Raw genomic sequence first — 19,702 nt, 5'->3', positions numbered from 1 at the left:
TTAAGAACACTGACAGCCCTATTACTTCTGTTTCAGCACTGACAATCATCATTATCTTCATCATTTATTTATATAGCGCCACTAATTCCGCAGCGCTGTACAGAGAACTCATTCACACTGACAATGAGCAATGACATGCAGACTGTAGACTGGAAGGAACACTAGCTCCTTTCCTGTATCGGTGTGAGCTAGAATAACATAGTACAATGTGACTGGAGACTTTTAAGAACACTGCCAGCCCTATTATTTCTGTTTCAGCGCTGACAATGAGCAATGGCACGTAGACTGTAGACTGGCAAGAACACTGGAACCACTCTTGTTTCCGTGTGAGCTATAATAACACAGTACAATGTGACTGGAGACTTATAAGAACACTGTCAGCCCTAATATTTCTGTTTCAGCATTGAAAACTGCCGCCTCTCCTGTTTCTATGTGAGCTATAACTCTGTAGAATGTCACTGTAGACTTTTAAGAACACTACCAACCCTTCTCTTTAACTTTCATTAATGATTTTGCCCAACTGCACTGGAGACTGCCAAGAACCCTGCTACCCAGTGTCTCTCTGTGAAATAGTGCCGTATCTCCGTGGAGAGCACTACTCATAGAATCCAAAAGTCGTGAGATATGACGACGCAACAATAACGTTTTGCCTCGTTTTCAGTTCCGAGGGCACGCAAAAGTGCCCTTGGAACTGTTCTCCGATGTTCAGGTGGGCTCATTTTTCCAAAAACCGAGCCCGAGCATCTATGGTTCAGAACAATTTAACTAAACTCTTTTAAATTGCACACCAGAGATATTATCCAGCTGTTATGGTTTCTTGATGCTGTTATGTATTTATATAGCAAGAACATATCCTCCTCTCACTTTGCCATAGATCTGCAAAGCTGGGTAATTTTGGACCTGTCTGTAATAATTGTAAAATAATTGTGTATTAAAATGAACTATATGCTCTTTAGTATAACTTCTGTCTGATTAGGTTCAAAACCGCTTAATTCCAACAGGAAATATTCAACATGTCATGGGATATATTCCAGAAGTAGCCATTGTAAATATTCAACTTGTCATGGGATACATTCCGGAAGTAGCCATTACAACCTCTGGTGGCCAATTTAAAAAAGACTTCTGAGAAATTGTTCAAATCTATTTGTAAATGTGGAAAAAGGGACAGCTCTAGTTAAAATGTTTGAAAAAATATATAATTATGTGAATAGTGTGGAATACACCTTAAGCAAATTGCAGCAGTAGAGAGGAAGGAACTGCTTACTTATTGAAAAGTAGGCAAAGTAATAATAATATATCTTTCCCCATAACCCACTATGGCAATGTGTCACTCACCGGACCGTGAGTGCCTCTTCCCGGACATTTAGGAACCGTGGCCGTCCTCCATCCTGAGGGTCTGCGCATGCGCAGCCCTTTCCTATACTTCAGTGTATGTCCCTTTAACTCAATTGGCAGATCAGGCAACACTCCCTATATTAAGCACCTGTGGTCAACACCACGTTGCCTGATCTTGGAGTCTCATTCCCTATGAGTCTCTGAAGGTGTTCCTGTATTCCTCGTGTTTTCAGCGCTGCTGATTCCTGTGGTTTCCAAACCACTTCTACCTCTGTGGTTTCCAAACCACTTCTACTACTGTGGTTCCCATACCACTTCTACCATCAACTGTATCATCGTGACTGTTTGCTGATTCCTATCCGCTGCCTCCGTGCACTACAGTCTTCCAAACCACTTCAACGCTATTTCATATCATTGTGACTGTTTGCTGATTCCTATCCGCTGCCTCCGTGCACTACAGTCCTCTAGTCCACATCACGCTATTGTATTTCACTGTGACTGTTTGCTGGTTCCTACCCGCTGCCTCCGTGCACTCCAGCCTTTACTTTACATCCACTCACCTGTTCCTCATCAAGTCCGTGAGCTAATTCCTATCCGCTGCCTCCGTGCACTACAGCTTCCAGCCTACAACTCGCCTGTGTTCATTATCGTGACTGTTAGCTGATGTCTATCCGCTGCTTCCGTGCACTACAGCCTCCAGCCTACCACTCGCCTGTGTTCATCATCGTGACTGTTAGCTGATGTCTATCCGCTGCTTCCGTGCACTACAGCTCCTGGCCTACTCTGCTCTCCCGTGTTCCATCGCTACTGACACCTATTGGTTGCTACTGGTTACCTCCGTGTACCGCAGAGTCCTGCTGCTGCTGACCGCGCTATCACCCATCTTCTGCTGACCCGCTCTCCACGTCTTCACGTGTCCCGCTGGTCTACCCTCCTGTCAGCATTGGATTTATATCTCATCAACTACTCCTCTGCTGGATCATCTCCACTCTCCTGGGTCCTCCTTGAGTCCAGTTCCACGTGTTACTGATTCCTGTGGATTCGTGTCCCTGTTGGTCTACTTATCTGTGCGCTGCACCTACTAGACCGCTGCCTCATCTATTCTGGGACTTCTCATCCAGCCGGCCTCCTGCCGCTCAGGTATCACTGCACTCCTATCTGACTGCCTGCTTCTGAACCACGGTATGCATACCTTTCATTGACTGTGCTGGTGTATTGCATACCTTGCTGGACTGTGTTGGTTCTCCTCTGGAGTCTGCTATCCGCTGAGTCTATTGCCATCATTGACTGTGTTAACTTGTGCTGGACTACTTCAAGAGACTTTCTATATTTGCAGACCTGTTCAGTCATTTATATATATTGTGCATGTTACTGTGGATCGTGTATAAGGTGCCTGTGTATATCCTGTGTTGCAGTCTCTCCCCGTGCACCTCCTCACATATATATTCAGTGGTACAACTTGCTAGTAGCAGACCACTGATCCCTGTTTCCGGTATCACCTGTTCCAGTATCCTCTCACATAGCAGTGGTACAACTTGCTATCGCAGACCACTGACTTCCCGGATACCTCCACTTGGATTCCATTCCTTCACTCAGACAGCGGTACCACTTGCTATCCGCAGACCGCTGACTCTCATCACCTCCTCGTTTCTGTTGGACATTCCCCCTCATTATAGCAGTGGTACAACTTGCTATCGCAGACCACTGACTACCTTCACGTGTCCTTGTCCTACAGTTCCTCGTGTACTATTACCTCCATATTACCAGTGCTGCTAGTCATAGACTTTCCTGAGCATCCCATCATCTGCTGTTTCCTGTTCCGTGATCACCCAGCTACCAGAGTACCCTATTACCATCTACATTGCTCTGGTAAGCCTACCACCTGGTGATCCCTGGGTAAAGACTCCTAGTGCCCGTGACACAATGCTTCTAAAAATCGTAGGAAGACCTTAGAAAGACACTGGCATATCCTGGTGAAGGATGAGAATGTAAAGGGAGTCATCTTGATGAAAACAAGCTTCATTTACAAGAAAGCTCAAAATTTAAGACAAAAATTAGTAAGCAGTTACAATTTGAAAATGGGAACAGATAATAAAAATAGAAACATCTCACAAAAGCGAGTATCTTAGATTGCAATACATTTTTTAGTGGAAGTCACGATAGATCAGGAAGGTTGGCACCAATACTTTAGTCAGTCACTTTCAATGTGAATTACATGGGATCCGGAGGTCTGAATTTAATACCACAGCCAACAAGATATATTATCACACAATCACCAATACTTAATAGCCTTGGCTAGGGTGCCAGGGTTCTACTGCACCTAGTGACTTTGTAGCTCAATTTGCTAAGTCTAAAACTGGTACTAAAAGATCAACATTCTTGTGAGAATCTCATCATTATATTGTATATATTACATGAGATCAGTTTAACCTCTGCTCTGTTTGAAATAATCCGTGGACATCACAATATACTAAATATATTTGAGTCATAAAATATATCTGAAATAGGATATTGTCAGGCCCAGGGAGGATGCAGCAGCGGCTTGTTCGTCCCCACTCTAGACATGCCGCATCTTACCTGTCAGGAAAAGCCACTTATCATGGCTTGCCTCCTGCTACCACTCTTCTGCCTTCACATGTCTTGCTCAGGCTCTCTGACGGAAGTCACATCCAACATCCTGCATTGCTTAGCAACCCTTGCTAATTCATTTTTTGAAATCTCCTGCTGAACAAAATGCATCTAGCGGGTACTATAAAAGGGACCCATATTCATGCAAACATTGCTAGGTAATTGTGCTAGCTTTAGCCAGCCTCTGTATTTGTGATATTTTTCTGTGTATTGACTTGGCTTTTGGACTTGCTGCAGTTTAACCACTTGGAACCCTGTTTACTGACTTGGCTCTGGACTATTGGACTTGTTACTGTTTAACCCCTTGGAATCATGCTTGCTTAATACTGCTACCATGTATACTAACTTGGCTCTGGACTATTGGACTCACTACTGTTTAACCCCTTGGAACCTCGTTAGCTTAACTCTGCTATGCTGTGTACCGACTTGGCTTTGGACTATTTGACTCGTTATTGTTTAACCCCTTGGAACCCTGCTTGCTTCATACTGCTACACTGTGTGCCTATTCAGCCGAATGTCCGAACTGTGTTATTATAAACTGTGAAGCTTAATTCTTCTTATTGTCTCCCCATCTGCATTATCCAGCTTCATTAGTAGCTACGCATCTGGACCTCTTCATCTCAGCACCACTCCAGACCCATATTTCTACCCTCCTACCACGCTCCAGGCAAATACCTGTCCCTATTAGGCTGCATCCTCTGTCTACTTTCCGAATCCGCCATCCACCAGTCATTGGAGTCCAACCACTGGAGACAGATAACTAAGTTTATTTTCTTATTGTTAATATGATAGATATTATCTAACACCTTTGACAATTTTGGTGTTCAACTATTATCGGACAGCTATGTATGATAGTGTAGAAATTAGAAGCTGGGCACATATATGCAAAATAAATACTGACAGATTGCTTTAATGAATGAACAATTAAAACTACAACAGTCTTGCAATAATGAAATCCATCTAAACACATAGGTCATGATCCTTGTTCAGACGGACATCCATTTGCATAGCGTATCTTGCGTGAAGAAGTTCTGCGTATGCTAAGAAATGGACCTTGTGCACATGAACGAAACTGTATGTAATTCATGTTTGAACGCAAATGACACGTCAGCCTACCACTTGAGGAGCGGAATGGGGGATTGAAAGTTTGAACTAGCCTAGGCCATGTACAGTAGGTGCACTGAAGGAGTTCTGATGCAGACGCATCAAATTCAATCCTGGGTACCCTTGCTTTCAGCAATATAATTTGCATCAGCTACAGGGCAGGTATAAGTGGTGAGTGATTGTGATGACTGTCAATTAGAGATGGGCGGACTCGATTCCCCGAGATCCGAATCCATCCGAATTTAGCCTATCCAAGTACCAAGCCTAGCAGGCTCGGTACTCTCCCGCCCATTCGGAATCTAAATTGAGGCAAAACGTCATTGTGACGTATTCGTATTCCTGAGCTCGGTCCTCGCGAGATTTAAAAAGCATAAATACCAGCCTCCACAGCAATCCATCGCCATTTGACAGAGGGAGAGAGCAGGGTTAGGTCACAGGCTATATTATCGCAGGGACAGAGCAATTAGTGTACACATAACTGTTTCTATATTAATCTCTACAATTATAATATTAATACCATTTGCAATTATTAGAGCAGTAATAGAGGAGGATAGAGGAGTGTTTTTTTCTTTTTTGGGCACTCGAAGTGCTTTTGGGGTGTCTCATATTCCCCAGTGTTTTACACTAAATTTTTCTGACTGTCAAAAAAAGTCATCTTTGTCAGCAATATCTATCTAATACAATATTTTTCACTACAAGTAATTTGGGGTGTGCAATATTACCCAGTGTTTTACACTAAATTTTCTGACTGTCAAAAAAAGTCATCTTTGTCAGCAATATCTATCTAATTCAATATTTTTCACTACAAGTGATTTGGGGTGTCCAATATTCCCCAGTGTTTTACACTAATTTTTCTGGCTGTCAAAAAAAGTCATATTAGTCAGCAATATCTATCTAATTCAATATTTTTCACTACAAGTGATTTGGGGTGTGCAATATTCCCCAATGTTTAACACTAATTTTTCTGGCTGTCAAAAAAACTCATATTTGTCAGCAATATCTATCTAATACAATATTTTTCACTACAAGTGATTTGGGGTGTGCAATATTCCCCAGTGTTTTACACTAATTTTTCTGGCTGTCAAAAAAAACTCATATTTGTCAGCAATATCTATCTAATTCAATATTTTTCACTACAAGTGATTTGGGGTCATTAAAATACATTCAAAGCAGTCCACATATGAGCAGAATCAGCAACCAGATTCTGTCACCAGTCCTGATGGTAGTGTTCCCAGTACGTCATATGGGAAAGGCGGTGTAAAAGTACATAGTCTTTTTAAATCTGGGAAAAAAAACACACACCAAAGAAGAAGTGTAACTGAGGAAAAGGTAAGTGCCCATAAAAAAAAAAATTGCCAACATGCCATTCTACACACGCAGTGGCAAAGAAAGAATGAGGCCTTCGCCTTTCTCTATTAGTGGCAGATCCAAAAATGTTAATGAGCCATCTTCTTGTACGGTCACTCGTGACCAAGCAAGACCAAGTAATTTGGAGTCTGAAAGTGGTGCACAACTACTGTTACGCGTCAAAGCCGAGCTGCAAGAAAACAGTAAGGCATTAGAGGATAATGTATGCTCTGAATCAGAAATGACAACAATCCCTGTGGAGAGTCCATCCACCAGTGGTATGTCTAATCGTGAGCATTATGTTAGTGTACCCATAAAGAAGGGCCCTTTCAGCAGTTCTGCTGATGTGTGCCTCAACAGCCCGAGTGTAGCCGGTGATACACCAATTGAGGATGCCACTTTGGAATTAGAAGAGGATGAGGGGGAGATTTGTGTAGGCGACGAGGGCGCTAATGAGGGTGTTGATGAGAATGAAGTTGTTTCTGTAAGTACTGCACCAGTGGCAGCAGTTCTGGCACGTGACACGAAAAAGGTGGAATGTGTGGAATTATTTCTACCCAAATCCAGACAACAATTGTATAGCCATTTGTAGTGTATGTTAAACCACAGTCAGTCGAGGGCGGGACCTTAACCATCTTGGAACCTCGTCTATGTTATGCCATTTAACGAGAGTTCATGGCAAAGTTTTGGGAAAAGCTGAAAGTTCTTCCAAAACAATTACAAGCACTCCATCATCAGCTAGGACCCTCCGGTCACCTACATTCCCGACGGCTACAAAATACACCCACCACACCATCCTCATCAATATCCTCAGTAGCACTCAGATTTAGCCCTGCATCCCACTTATTAAGGCTGGATGACTCCTGCACTATAATTGATTCCTCTGAAGAAAGCGTTAGTCCCACTGCTGCTGCAGCTGGGGGTGAATCGTCAGCCCAGAGGAAGGCCAAGAAAATGAGCAGTCCTACATTTCAACAATTAACTGTGAAACAATCATTTGCTAGGGGAAGCAAATATGACAGCAGTCACCCAGTCGCCAAGCGAATCACAGACGCCATGTTAGTGTTAGATCTGCGTCCAATATCCACAATAAACACAGCTGGTTTTTCACAGTTAATTGAGGTTAAGTGTACACGTTACAGAATTCCATTGCGACACCATTTTTCCCGTAAAGCAATTCCACAACTATACCAAAAAGTGTGTACAAATGTAGAGATTACGCTGAAAAATGCCATTCTGCCCACTGTCCACTTAACCACAGATATGTGGACAAGTAGAAGTGGTCAAACCAAAGACTATATGACTGTGACAGCCCACTGTGTTGGTCATTCACCTTCACCAGCAGCAGCATGTACACCACTATGCAACATTTGTCACAGGCAGGCCACTCTGTGTATCACCGGCTTCACTAACAGGCATACATCTGACAATTTGTTACGCAAACTAAGAGATGTGATTGATACATGGCTTATACCACTTGGACTCTCCCCAGGATATGTCATTTCTGATAACGCCAACAATATAGTGCGAGCACTAAAGTTGGGTGATTTCCAGCACATTCCCTGTTTTGCTCACACCATCAACTTGGTGGTGCAGAGCTTGTTACGAAATAACCGTGAGGTGCAGGAGATGCTTTCGGTGGCCCATAAAATTTCAGGCCATTTCAGGCATTCTGCCACAGCATGTAGGAGATTGCAGCAAATCCAAGAGCAGTTTAACTTGCCCTGCCACCAACTTAAGCAAGAGGTGGTAACTAGGTGGAATTCCACCCTGTACATGCTTCAGAGGATGGAAGAACAGCGCAAAGCCATCCAAGCGTATTGCACAAGCCATGACATTGGGAAAGAAGGGGGATGTATTTCACACTTGCACAGTGGGGAATCCCATGTACAAACTTGCTTTGCAATACCTAAGCTGCCCACCCTCCAGTGTGTACTCTGAACGAGTGTTCAGCACAGCAGGGAACTTAGTCAGTGATCGCCGTAGAAGGTTACTTCCCAAAAACGTGGAGAAAATGATGTTTATAAAAATGAACTACATCTTCCACGAGGAAGGCCTTCACCATCCAAGACATCCAAGCACTGACTGTTCTCTAATGGTGGATTCAAGCGGCGATGAATTGATAGTCTGTGATGATGATGTACACACTGATGAGGGTGAGGATGAAGCTCCAGATGATGACGATAACATGTTTTTAAAACTTTCTATTTAAGTCTAGGGTGCAATCTACACCCAAAGAGGAAAGGGACTTGGGGCATTTCCATATCACGTACCGTCTCGAAAGGCTGCTGTTTTGGCAATTTCTCATTATGGGTAGGGTGTCATACACACACTGAGCCCACACGGGCTTTGTCCATTTCAATTAATATTGTACAGTCTATAACGGCTGTTTTTTTTTTTGTATTTTCTACAAGTGGGGGGGGGGGGGCTATAGAGACAGAAACCAAACTGCCTTTGTCCATTTCTTTACATATTTAACTATAAGTGTAGGGTGTAATATACACCCAAAGATGATGGCTGCATTCCCAATATGCATAGATGGAGAGGGAGACAATCTGGTTTGTGTGTAGAATTAATGAAGGCCTACCTACCAGGAATTAAACTGTTTTTTTGATAGTTTTTAAGCTGTACAATTACATTACTTATCCAAGAAACAGGTGGAGCACTAAATTTGGTCATTTTATGCCCAAAAACATTGATTTTTCAACAAAATAGCAAAACAAAACCAAACAAAACCAAAACCAAAACCAAAACACGCTGGTAATCCAGATCCAAAACCAAAACCAAAACACGGGGGTCAGTGAGCATCTCTACTGTCAATGCATAACTTTGTTTTAAAAACTACAAGTATGTGTACCACTAAATAGCACAGGACATATGTTTACAAGTAAGATGGACTATAAAAATGCATTGTATGCACAGTATGTATTAAAAGCAACTTAATTTATGAATTTAATGTTAAATTAAAACATTTTAATTTTTTTCATAGTCCATATTTGTATTAATAAATGTTAAGAGTTTTTCATTTATTTTATAATTTTTGTATGTGTTCTGATATGAGCTTATATTGAACATACACTTCTGCATATACTGCAGTTCATTCTTCCTACCTAAGACAAGTACCATTTAGGCTGAGCGTACTTACACCCAGATTCAAATTGAAACAATGGATCTTGAGATACACTTCTATTTGAATATGGTTCTGTTCGCTTTTTTAAAACGCAAGTTGCATCCAAATGTGAATCAGGCCCATATTGAGCAAGTGTAGTTGGATATTAATCACAGGAGATCATATACAATGAATAATATTTTGATCTTATTCAAAATACAGACAACCGGAAGGATTAAAATAGTGGGAGCGGAATAATATGGCAACATTGCTGCTAATGGTTATGAAGTGTTTCAATGAATGAATTACATTGTAACTGGTTGCATATGAACTGAATAAAGCGTATAGATTACAAATATACCAAGTGAACAAAAATATGGAGAGAGTCCTTAGCACTGCATGTCACCCACAAAACTGTATATGATATCTATATCTGTAACGCCTCAAAGAATACATAGCGCACCCACCATAAAACTGTCATTTTTGGTCACTCTAAATATTCTAAGCCTTTCTCATTAGCTGCATTATATTATATACAATCACTTTAGTGTGACACATTACTTCAGTTTTGCTGATTTATCCTCATCATCACGTACACATCTAAATCCACACTTCTCTGCCAAACTGTTATGCCACAAGCAACAACTGAAGATAACATGCTTTGTGGTTGACATTTGTCTTGTAAAAAGTGGTGAAAAAGAGCTTCAATGTATTATTTCTGTAATCAATTCAGTATATCCTTCAACCAAATTTACTGTATGAATGATGAACAAGTTCGAAATTGCCACCAAGCTACTGCCAACTTGCATTTAAAACCAGTAAAATAACTTCTGATTACATATACAGAAATCAATTAAGTTTTATTTTAGTCTGGGCATAAATAACTTTTTTAGGCTTGTTGCTTGCTTTAGTATTTAGTGCCCATGGTTCCAGATATCAATGTGTGTCACAAAAAGTAGAAAAAAAAAATCAGCGTTTTTTAAGTTATTTGATTATATCATCAGTCTTTTAAGTCTATCATTTTAAAACAGAATTATATTATTGATTTTCATGGTCACCTGCCTTTTAATAATGGTTTACTTTACCAAAAACTCAACCAACCTTGAGATCTTTTTGAATATTTTTTAAGTCTTTCGTTGACAAATCAATCTGTCTAGACATTTCCTCTTTTTCTATGAAAAGTTTTTCATAAGTCATTTTCTGTTCTGCATATTTTATCCTGTTAATTAGAAAATAATATATTAAGAACACATAATCATATTATGAATACTCTGTATTGCTAAACAGAATGCTTTAAATGCTATAAGACACTGTGTTAAGTTAATAAATTAAGTTATTAAAATTTAGTTAATAAATTAATAAACTATATTTTATGTGTTTGGCCAGACCAGTTTTCATTCTTATGTAAAATAATTTTGTCATGCAAAATATACTTTTTTTGTGTATCATAAAGGCTAATGCACCTCCAACTGTACATTGAAATATAACAGATACCATAATATAATATAGAAAAGGAAGGAGGTTCAGTTAAGTTGTTTTAACAATGACTAGTTTATGATTCATGTCTCCACCTCACACTGTTTAGCCTCATTCCAACTATACCATATTACTGGTAGCTGCACACAAATGCTAGTTGCCAATAGCTGCTTTATTATAGGTAGTTAATAATGTTGCCTTACACACACTTTCCCAGCAACAACAATTGTAATGCCACTACCTCATTTAGGCAGGACCATCTGTACCTTCTGTCTCATGTTATTGTAGATAATTTGTTTGTGTAATGATTCCCACAATGTATAGTGCTACATAATCTGTCAGAGCTTTAGAAATAATGGATAATAATAATAACAGATAAAGCTACCATGTCGTTAATATATGGACATCAGGGGGCAAATATATCAAGCTGGGAGTTTCCGTTGGGTTTGAAAAGTGGAGATGTTGCCTATAGCAACCAATCCTGATTCTAGCTATCATTTTGTAGAATGTACTAAATAAATGGTAACTAGAATCTGATTAGTTGCTATAGGCAACATCTCCACTTTACAAACCAGCCAGCAGCTTGATACATTTACCCCTAGAAGTCAATGGACTTCTATGACCATGAGAAAGCACAAGACATTAGATCAAGAGCTGTAACATCATCATCATCACCATTTATTTATATAGTACCACTGATTCCGCAGTGCTGTACAGAGAACTCACTCACATCAGTCCCTGCCCCATTAGGGCTTACAGTCTAAATTCCCCAACACACATACATACACAGACACACACACAGACTAGGGTCAATTTGTTAGCAGCCAATTACCCTACCAGTATGCTTTTGGAGTGTGGGAGGAAACCGGAGCACCCAGAGGAAACCCACGCAAACACGGGGAGAACATACAAACTCCTCGTACATAGGTGTTATAGGATTTTACTAATCAGTATGATATAAAAAACCATCAGCCAAAGATCCAAATGTGAGCTTCTTTATTCAGGCATGCCAGCAATATACACAGCAACTTAATTTAGCCTCCGCTATGACAATGGATAAACTGTCATATAGGATGTCATAAAATGTGCACACATTTGACAATATTTGGAGCCCACGGCTCAGATATACAATAAATGCACTGGAATATTGCAATTGCATATCTGAACAAATTATAATTAAACAATATATATTAAAAATATATAATAAACATTTTTAGGAGAATGGGACAGGGACTGATATGTGTGAGTTCTCTGTACAGAGCTGTCGAACTAGTGGTCCTATATAAATAGTTGATGATGATGATGAGTACACAAGCAGTAACTAAACTGTTTTCTGTAGTTATTTATTGTGTGTTTTATTATGTGTTTTCCTAAGCACAGTAAACATGTCAATGTCCATCTATACTGTCAACTTTGTAATCTAAGATTGCACAAACAGAAGACATAATACATATCACCGTAATGGCATTTATTACTATAACTGTATAGGAAAACATACAACATGTTTGTACAAATGTATTTTGGAGCGCTGAAGAAACAACAATAAAGAAAGCTGAACCTAAAACTTCGGTAAAAAAAGTAAAGCACTACTTGGTATATGGTACTTCACATCCATGTAAGTACAATACTTGTTATAACAAATGGTCCATGTTATGCAATGTTTATTCCCTAGATTTTTTACTAAATTAAAAATTTTGAAAACCATGCTGATGCAAGTTTTGTATCAAAATGTTAATAAAGTTACCCAGGAATGAAAAAAGCAACAATAATTTACTATTTTAGCTGTCATTAGTCTGCATAACTTTTTATCCATAAATTTACGTGTATAATAAAATGTATACTCACTTTCCCTGGCTTATTTCAGTTTTGAGATCTTCAATTTTCTCAGAAAGATTATCTACATCCACAGATGAACAGCTTATTTTTATTTTAAGATCGTCTATTACTTCCTACGAAAAAATTATGATTGTTGTCAAAAACCTGAAATCAGTGGTTTGTGTTGTTATAAGATATATATATATATATATATATATATATATATATATATATATATATATATATATATATATATGTACATATACATATACATATATATATATATATATATATATATATATATATATACACACACACACACACACACATATATACATATATATATATTGTACTTTAGTTAAATTTTGAATTGATTAATCCAGGTGAAGTTGAGGTGGCCCATTGAGAAATTGGAATAGAAAGAACAGCATTTGTCAATGAAGACATGACATATTCGACTCTCTCGATTGGAAGACAGAAAGACATACCTTTGTATGAGGCTAAAGTATTTGTTTTCCTACCTCTTTGCTTTTTAATGTGTCCTGAAGCTGGATTTGAACATCTTGTAAATCACCAACCAACTTCTTTAAATCAGTATTTTCCATTACAATATTGTGAAATTGTTCCTAAAAAAATATTTACATTTCCATCACACAAGAGAAACTAGGGGGCATTAATGAAACCAGATAAAAAAAGGTGGTCAATTAGGCTTAGGTATACAAATAAAATTACTGTAGGGCTCTCAGATGTCAGGATAATCTAGGTCATGTAATTGATATGAGGTCCTATTTTTAATACCATACAATAATACAAATATAAATCTGCCATCACATTTTACATTTACCTCTCCCTCCCATGCAACATGATTTTGCTTTACTTGCTTACTTTTGCTTAACTTTCCTTAATAATTCAGGTCCACCATGTTACAATGCCAGAGGTGCAAATTAGTTTATTATTTTGCATTTAAGGAACATTCTGACAGTTTTTTCATGTAGCACACAATATATGATAGCTTTATTTTTAAACTGAAATTCAAACTTGATCTAGGGCATGTCCTACCCAACTATAAATCTGCCCCACACTTTTTAAATTTAGCTTCCCCTCCAATGCAACATTGTTTTGTCAAGGTGCAAATGTACTCCTTTTTTTGCTTTACTTTCCTAAATGAATCAGGTCCTTTATGTATGTAAAAAAGGTGTTTGTAAAAATGATGTTTAGTAATATTCTACTGTATATAAAATGCAAAATAATTCATCTTATGACTTTTATTCCTACCTTCTTGTATTAGCTATGCCCTACACTTTATAAAAAGTATATTTTGTAGCCTTCATGACTCAAATGGTACAATGTACTAATCTAAAGTTTTGGATTGACAGATAAAAACTGTAAAAAAAATTAACAGATTATTAAATATAACCAAGCAATGGAAAAAAAACCAGAGCAGACAAACTGCAATTATAGCACCTTCTTTTTACATAATATAAAAGCTATTTTGGTTATAATGATGTATATTAAAAAAAAAATCTAAAAGTGATAGATAGAAACATAGTGATTATTAGTACTACTACTACTAATAATAATATATATGTACGTATGCAGATCTGTAAACATGCCTTTTAAGGCATTTATTCATTTTCCGTAAACACATTACATATGGAAACAAATAAGGTTAAAAATTTTTGCAGCAATATGTTTTATGGCTATTATGTAAAATTGAGAGATAAATAATGCATAAATATACCAAAGAACAATTACAAATTACCTGAAGATTTTCCTGATTAACAACAAGATCTTGCTCTTTCTTCAATAATATTTGGTTTTCTGATTTTTCCTTAGTTACTTGGTTCTCTAAGTCTTTTTGAACTTTTATAGATTCATCCTTATGAATTCAAAGTATGTAAAATAAAATTGATAAGACACATACATTACTTATTTGCAATAGTACTAATGAGAACATGTAGTTGCCACTTAAGTAATCATTATAAGGCTAACTGAAAGATGATTAAAAATATTCATTATAAAATAATACAAGATAACTAAAACTTTGGATGATTAGGTGATCACTGTATAAAGAATACACACTGGCCATGCAGTATATCAGCCCCAATTTGCAATCACTGCCATTGCAATAGTCAAATTGATGTATAAATTACATTTTATGCCAAAACACAATTCTCCAAGAATTCCTTGGTTCTGCCAGCTATTGAATGTTCACCTGTTTCAGAGGCAGCGCTGTGCTGATAATGTTTCTAAGTGATTTTATTTAAAGTTGCAAATGCAAATGTAGCAAATATCAAGTGTCAATTCAACTGCAAATTTACAAATGCAGACCATAAAAATAGAATTCTATTCAGCGCCTCACTATCAACTGCCTCAGGGAGCTACCCCTAGTCAACTACACACTAGTTGATTTATTCAAATAAATCTCACAATAGTATAGTGACCCAACCAGCGCTGTTTATCTCTCAAATGAAGATAAGAATAAACATAAAAATACTTATATTCAATGATGAGTGGGACAGATGTCGTCCACAAATCTTTCATGTGGAAAGCAAACATACATATGGGAAATGAAAATAAACACGAAATAGTGCAACTCTGTGTGTACATAACAGTGTTATAATATAATAATTAATCAATAATAATGGAGAAAATTTTTGAATTCCACATGTCAGTCATCACCACTCCTCCCCTTATGTGCAAGCACTTACACAAAACACCAACTGGGATTATTAATTATTATTATTATTATTATTATTATTATTATTATTATTATTAAAAACACTAATAATTATATTACTATTACTAGAACATTGGGAGGATACATCCAATTTGTGGGGCCCTGATTTTTTACCAAGATTGAAGAATCTTCTTAACTCATGCTATACGAAAGTTTCAACAAACTATCCTGTAAGTACGATTCCTGTGGGAGAGGTATATGTTGGATGGTTATCGAGTCAAAGTACATGTTTATGAATCAACACAAGTGGGGTTTTGTGTAAGTAGTTGCACATAAAGGGAAGAGTGTTGATGTCTGGCATGTGGAATTTAAGATAGAAGAACTTTCTGCATTATTATTGATTATTATATTATTGTTTATTTTTCTTCCCCAAATGTATGTCTGCTTTCAACATGGAAGAGTTGTGAATGGCATCTGTCCCACTCATGATTGAATGTAATTATTTTTATGTTTATTCTTATCTTTATTTGAGAGATAAACAGCGCTGGTTGGGTCCCTATAATATTGTGAGATTAATTTACAAATGCAATCATTATGTTATGGTTCTGTTCAAAACCAATTCCTTGATTACAGCCATGGAGCCAGACACATGATATAAACCAGGGTTGTCCAACCCGCGGCCAGCGGGCCGTGTGCGGCCCAGCATGCCTGCAAATGTGGCCCAGAAGGAGTTTTGGTTGTGGCAAGGAAAAATGGAAAAAAAAATCCTGCAAAAAAAAAGAAAAGAAACGACTTACCTTGAGGCCACATCAGCTGGTACTCCGGCTCCCTCCTTTGTCTCCTCCTCCGTATGGTGCTCGCAGTGAATGTCGGGCGTGATGTCATCACGCCCAACATCCATTGCTGAGCGCAGCACAGAGGAGACACCCGCGTGAGAAGAACAATCAGCAGCACAGAATTGGAGAAAAGAAGAGAAGAGGACAGGAGAACAAGCCGATTAAAAGGTAAGTTAAGGGGGATTTTTTTTATTATTTCAAGGGAAGCTGACCAGTGAATAAAAGTCACCTGGTCCTGGAGCATCATGGACCTTATCTCCCTGCTACATACTTCTGCTTGTATTACTAATGGGGCATTATATATTATTCTCTTTGGCCCATTATAAGTTGTTATACCTTAACTAACATAGTGGTGTAATTATCAAAACAGGTCACAATTTGGGGTCACAGTGTATATGTCAGGTACCGCAGGCCTGGTTAGGGCACCCTGATAAACAATGCCTGGCTTAAATGATATTGCATCGAAACAATACAAAAAGTGATTATAGTATAATAACTAGAGAGGATTTTTTGAACAGGGCGATTGAAAGGTAAGTATAGGGGGATTTGAAAAAAAAGTGATATATATATATATATATATATATGTATATATATATATATATATATATCACTTTTTTTCTCATATATATATATATATATATATATATATATATATATATATATATGTTAACTATGTTTTCTATGGTTTTTTGGATGATCAGCTATCGTTATTGTTAGTGTATCTTATGTGCGACCCAAACCAACTCGTCGTCTGCCAATGTGGCCCAGGGAAGCTAAAAGGTTGGACACCCCTGATATAAACGTTTAAACTGTTTATTGCAGTAAAGGAATAGTCCAGGGAAAAGGCAAATAAACAGTAACCAATTCAAGCTGAATGAAACAACGGATTTCCAGATCTTGGCAAACAGGTAAATAATAATGAAATGCAGCAAATAACTTAACTGAAACCAGGAACAGAGACACATGCAGGGAAACCAGGAACAGAGACACATGAGCAGGCTAGGAACTTCAATGACCAGCAAAGGGTACAGGAGAACGCAGGCATATATAGGCCACAGACAGATGTGGATGATTAACAAGCAGTGCTGGTTAACCCCTGATAGGAAAGGCCAAACAACAGCACCTCTGGAGGATCACAGGTACTGCAGGGTAATATGCACACAGGAAAACAAGGCAAATAATAACACAGGGTAAAATGCACACAAAGCTACAAGGCAGATCATAACATTATCCCCCCCTTACAGGAGCGGATTCCAGACGCTCCATAAAAAGTCTTTCAGGCTTTTCTCTTCTTCTGCTTACCCCTCTTGCGGGATTTTCTAGGAGACATAATTGAGCCCTTCCCCAATGGAGTGCAGACAAAGCCCAATTCTTCAAAAGCACAAAAAGAATTGTCAAGTTCATCAACCAAGTCTCTAGATGTATCAATCTCAGACTCAGAGTGTGAGTCCTATTCTAGAGTCGGAATTGGACTGTTAATTTTATGAGAAGATGGTGAAATGCCCCTGAAGCCGGTAACCAAGGTTTGTTGTTTGTGATTGTTCTTTTTATTATTTGAAGATATAGGTTGACCAACGGAAGCAACGGACATCGATGATTTGTGAATACGCATAGGAGCTGAAACACAGGCCGGAATGGAAACAGAAAAACTATGACCAGGAATCTCAACTGTTGATGAAGAGTACTTCTTGCACACAGCGTTAACAAAGTCCATGGTATTATGGATAATGGGGTTATCGGAATTTAGAAGGGAGAAGGCCAGGTCTTTGGCTCCCCTCTAAAACTCATGATTATAGAACCCACTTGGTTAAATTGGTTGGCAAAGTTATCTGGAGAGTCTTGAAATTGTTTCATGGAAAGCTGAAGAACCAAAATAAACTGTTTGATGTCTCCATCAAAGAAGACTGGAGGAGAATCTGATGACTTGGAAGAGGCATCTGGGCATTTTGGGTCACTAGGAAACTCTGGGGAGTCCTTAACTGGAGCAGCAGTCTCTGGAGAATCCCTCACTGGGATGGCAGAGCACAAGTCCCCGACTGGGACGGCAGCACAGGAGTCCCCCACTGGGACGGCAGAGCAGGAGTCCCCCACTGGGACGGCAGACTCGGAGTCCCCCACTGGGACGGCAGAGCAGGAGTCCCCCACTGGGGCGGCAAGCTGGGCACATTGGACGGATTGCCCAGACTGCGCACACCACTCGGACTGGACAGCACTGTGAGGAGCCGCAGAGCAGACAGCACTGTGAGGAGCCGCAGAGCAGACAGCACTGTGAGGAGCCACAGAGCAGACAGCACCAAGTGGTAACTCGGGCTGAACCGTATAGCGTGGCAACTCGGGCTGAACCGCATGGACTGGCAACTCGGGCTGAACCGCATGGACTGGCAACTCAGGCTGAACCGCATGGACTGGCAACTCAGGCTGAACCGCATGGATTGGCAACTCGGGCTGAACCGCATAGGGCAGGGCCCTCTCTGGAGCAGACTGGAGGGACAGGGCCCTCTCTGGAGCAGACTGGAGGGACAGGGCCCTCTCTGGAGCAGACTGGAGGGACGGGGCCCTCTCTGGAGCAGACTGGAGGGACGGGGCCCTCTCTGGAGCAGACTGTAAAAGCAGCGCCCCCTCTGGAGAAGACTGTAAGGGCAGCGCCCCCTCTGGAGCAGACTGTAAGGGCAGCGCCCCCTCTGGAGCAGACTGTAAGGGCAGCGCACCCTCTGGAGCAGACTGTAAGGGCAGCGCACCCTCTGGAGCAGACTGTAAGGGCAGCGCACCCTCTGGAGCAGACTGTAAGGGCAGCGCACCCTCTGGAGCAGACTGTAGCTCAGGAACAACGACAGCAGCTTGTGACTCGGAACCGGAGGCAGCAGCTTGTGACTCGGAACCGGAGGCAGCGGCTGAAGACTCGGAACCGGAGGCAGCGGCTGAAGACTCGGAACCGGAGGCAGCGGCTGAAGACTCGGAACCGGAGGCAGCGGCTGAAGACTCGGAACCGGAGGCAGCGGCTGAAGACTCGGAACCGGAGGCAGCGGCTGAAGACTCGGAACCGGAGGCAGCGGCTGAAGACTCGGAACCGGACACAGTGGCAGCAGGCTCAAGACTGGACACAGTGGCAGCAGGCTCCAAGCTGGCTGGAGGCAGATGATGACGACACCTCAGAGCTGGAGGAAGATGATGGGACCTCAGAGCTGGAGGCAGATGATGGGACCTCAGAGCTGGAGGCAGATGATGGGACCTCAGAGCTGGAGGCAAATGATGGGACCTCGGAACTGGAGGCAGAGGCTGGCACCTCGGAACAGGAAGCAGAGGCTGGCACCTCGGAACAGGAAGCAGAGGCTGGCACCTCGGAACAGAAGGCAGAGGCTGGCACCTCGGAAC

General features: G+C 40.1%; 1 protein-coding gene across 1 annotated transcript in view; it reads right to left on the bottom strand.

Annotated features, from left to right (window-relative positions):
- Window positions 1-19,702, bottom strand: part of LOC142139945 (uncharacterized) — a 212,974-nt gene that overhangs the window by 135,845 nt on the left and 57,427 nt on the right. Inside the window, exons 7-10 of the mRNA XM_075197812.1 lie at window positions 14,577-14,693; window positions 13,336-13,440; window positions 12,845-12,948; window positions 10,625-10,742 (exon numbers count right to left, since the gene is read on the bottom strand). Coding sequence (XP_075053913.1) covers window positions 10,625-10,742; window positions 12,845-12,948; window positions 13,336-13,440; window positions 14,577-14,693 — 444 coding nt within the window. The remainder of the gene's footprint in view (window positions 1-10,624; window positions 10,743-12,844; window positions 12,949-13,335; window positions 13,441-14,576; window positions 14,694-19,702) is intronic.

The sequence above is a fragment of the Mixophyes fleayi genome, chromosome 2 (assembly GCF_038048845.1).
Source record: "Mixophyes fleayi isolate aMixFle1 chromosome 2, aMixFle1.hap1, whole genome shotgun sequence".
Classification (NCBI taxonomy): domain Eukaryota; kingdom Metazoa; phylum Chordata; class Amphibia; order Anura; family Limnodynastidae; genus Mixophyes; species Mixophyes fleayi.
This window is presented reverse-complemented; position numbering and strand designations above follow the sequence as displayed.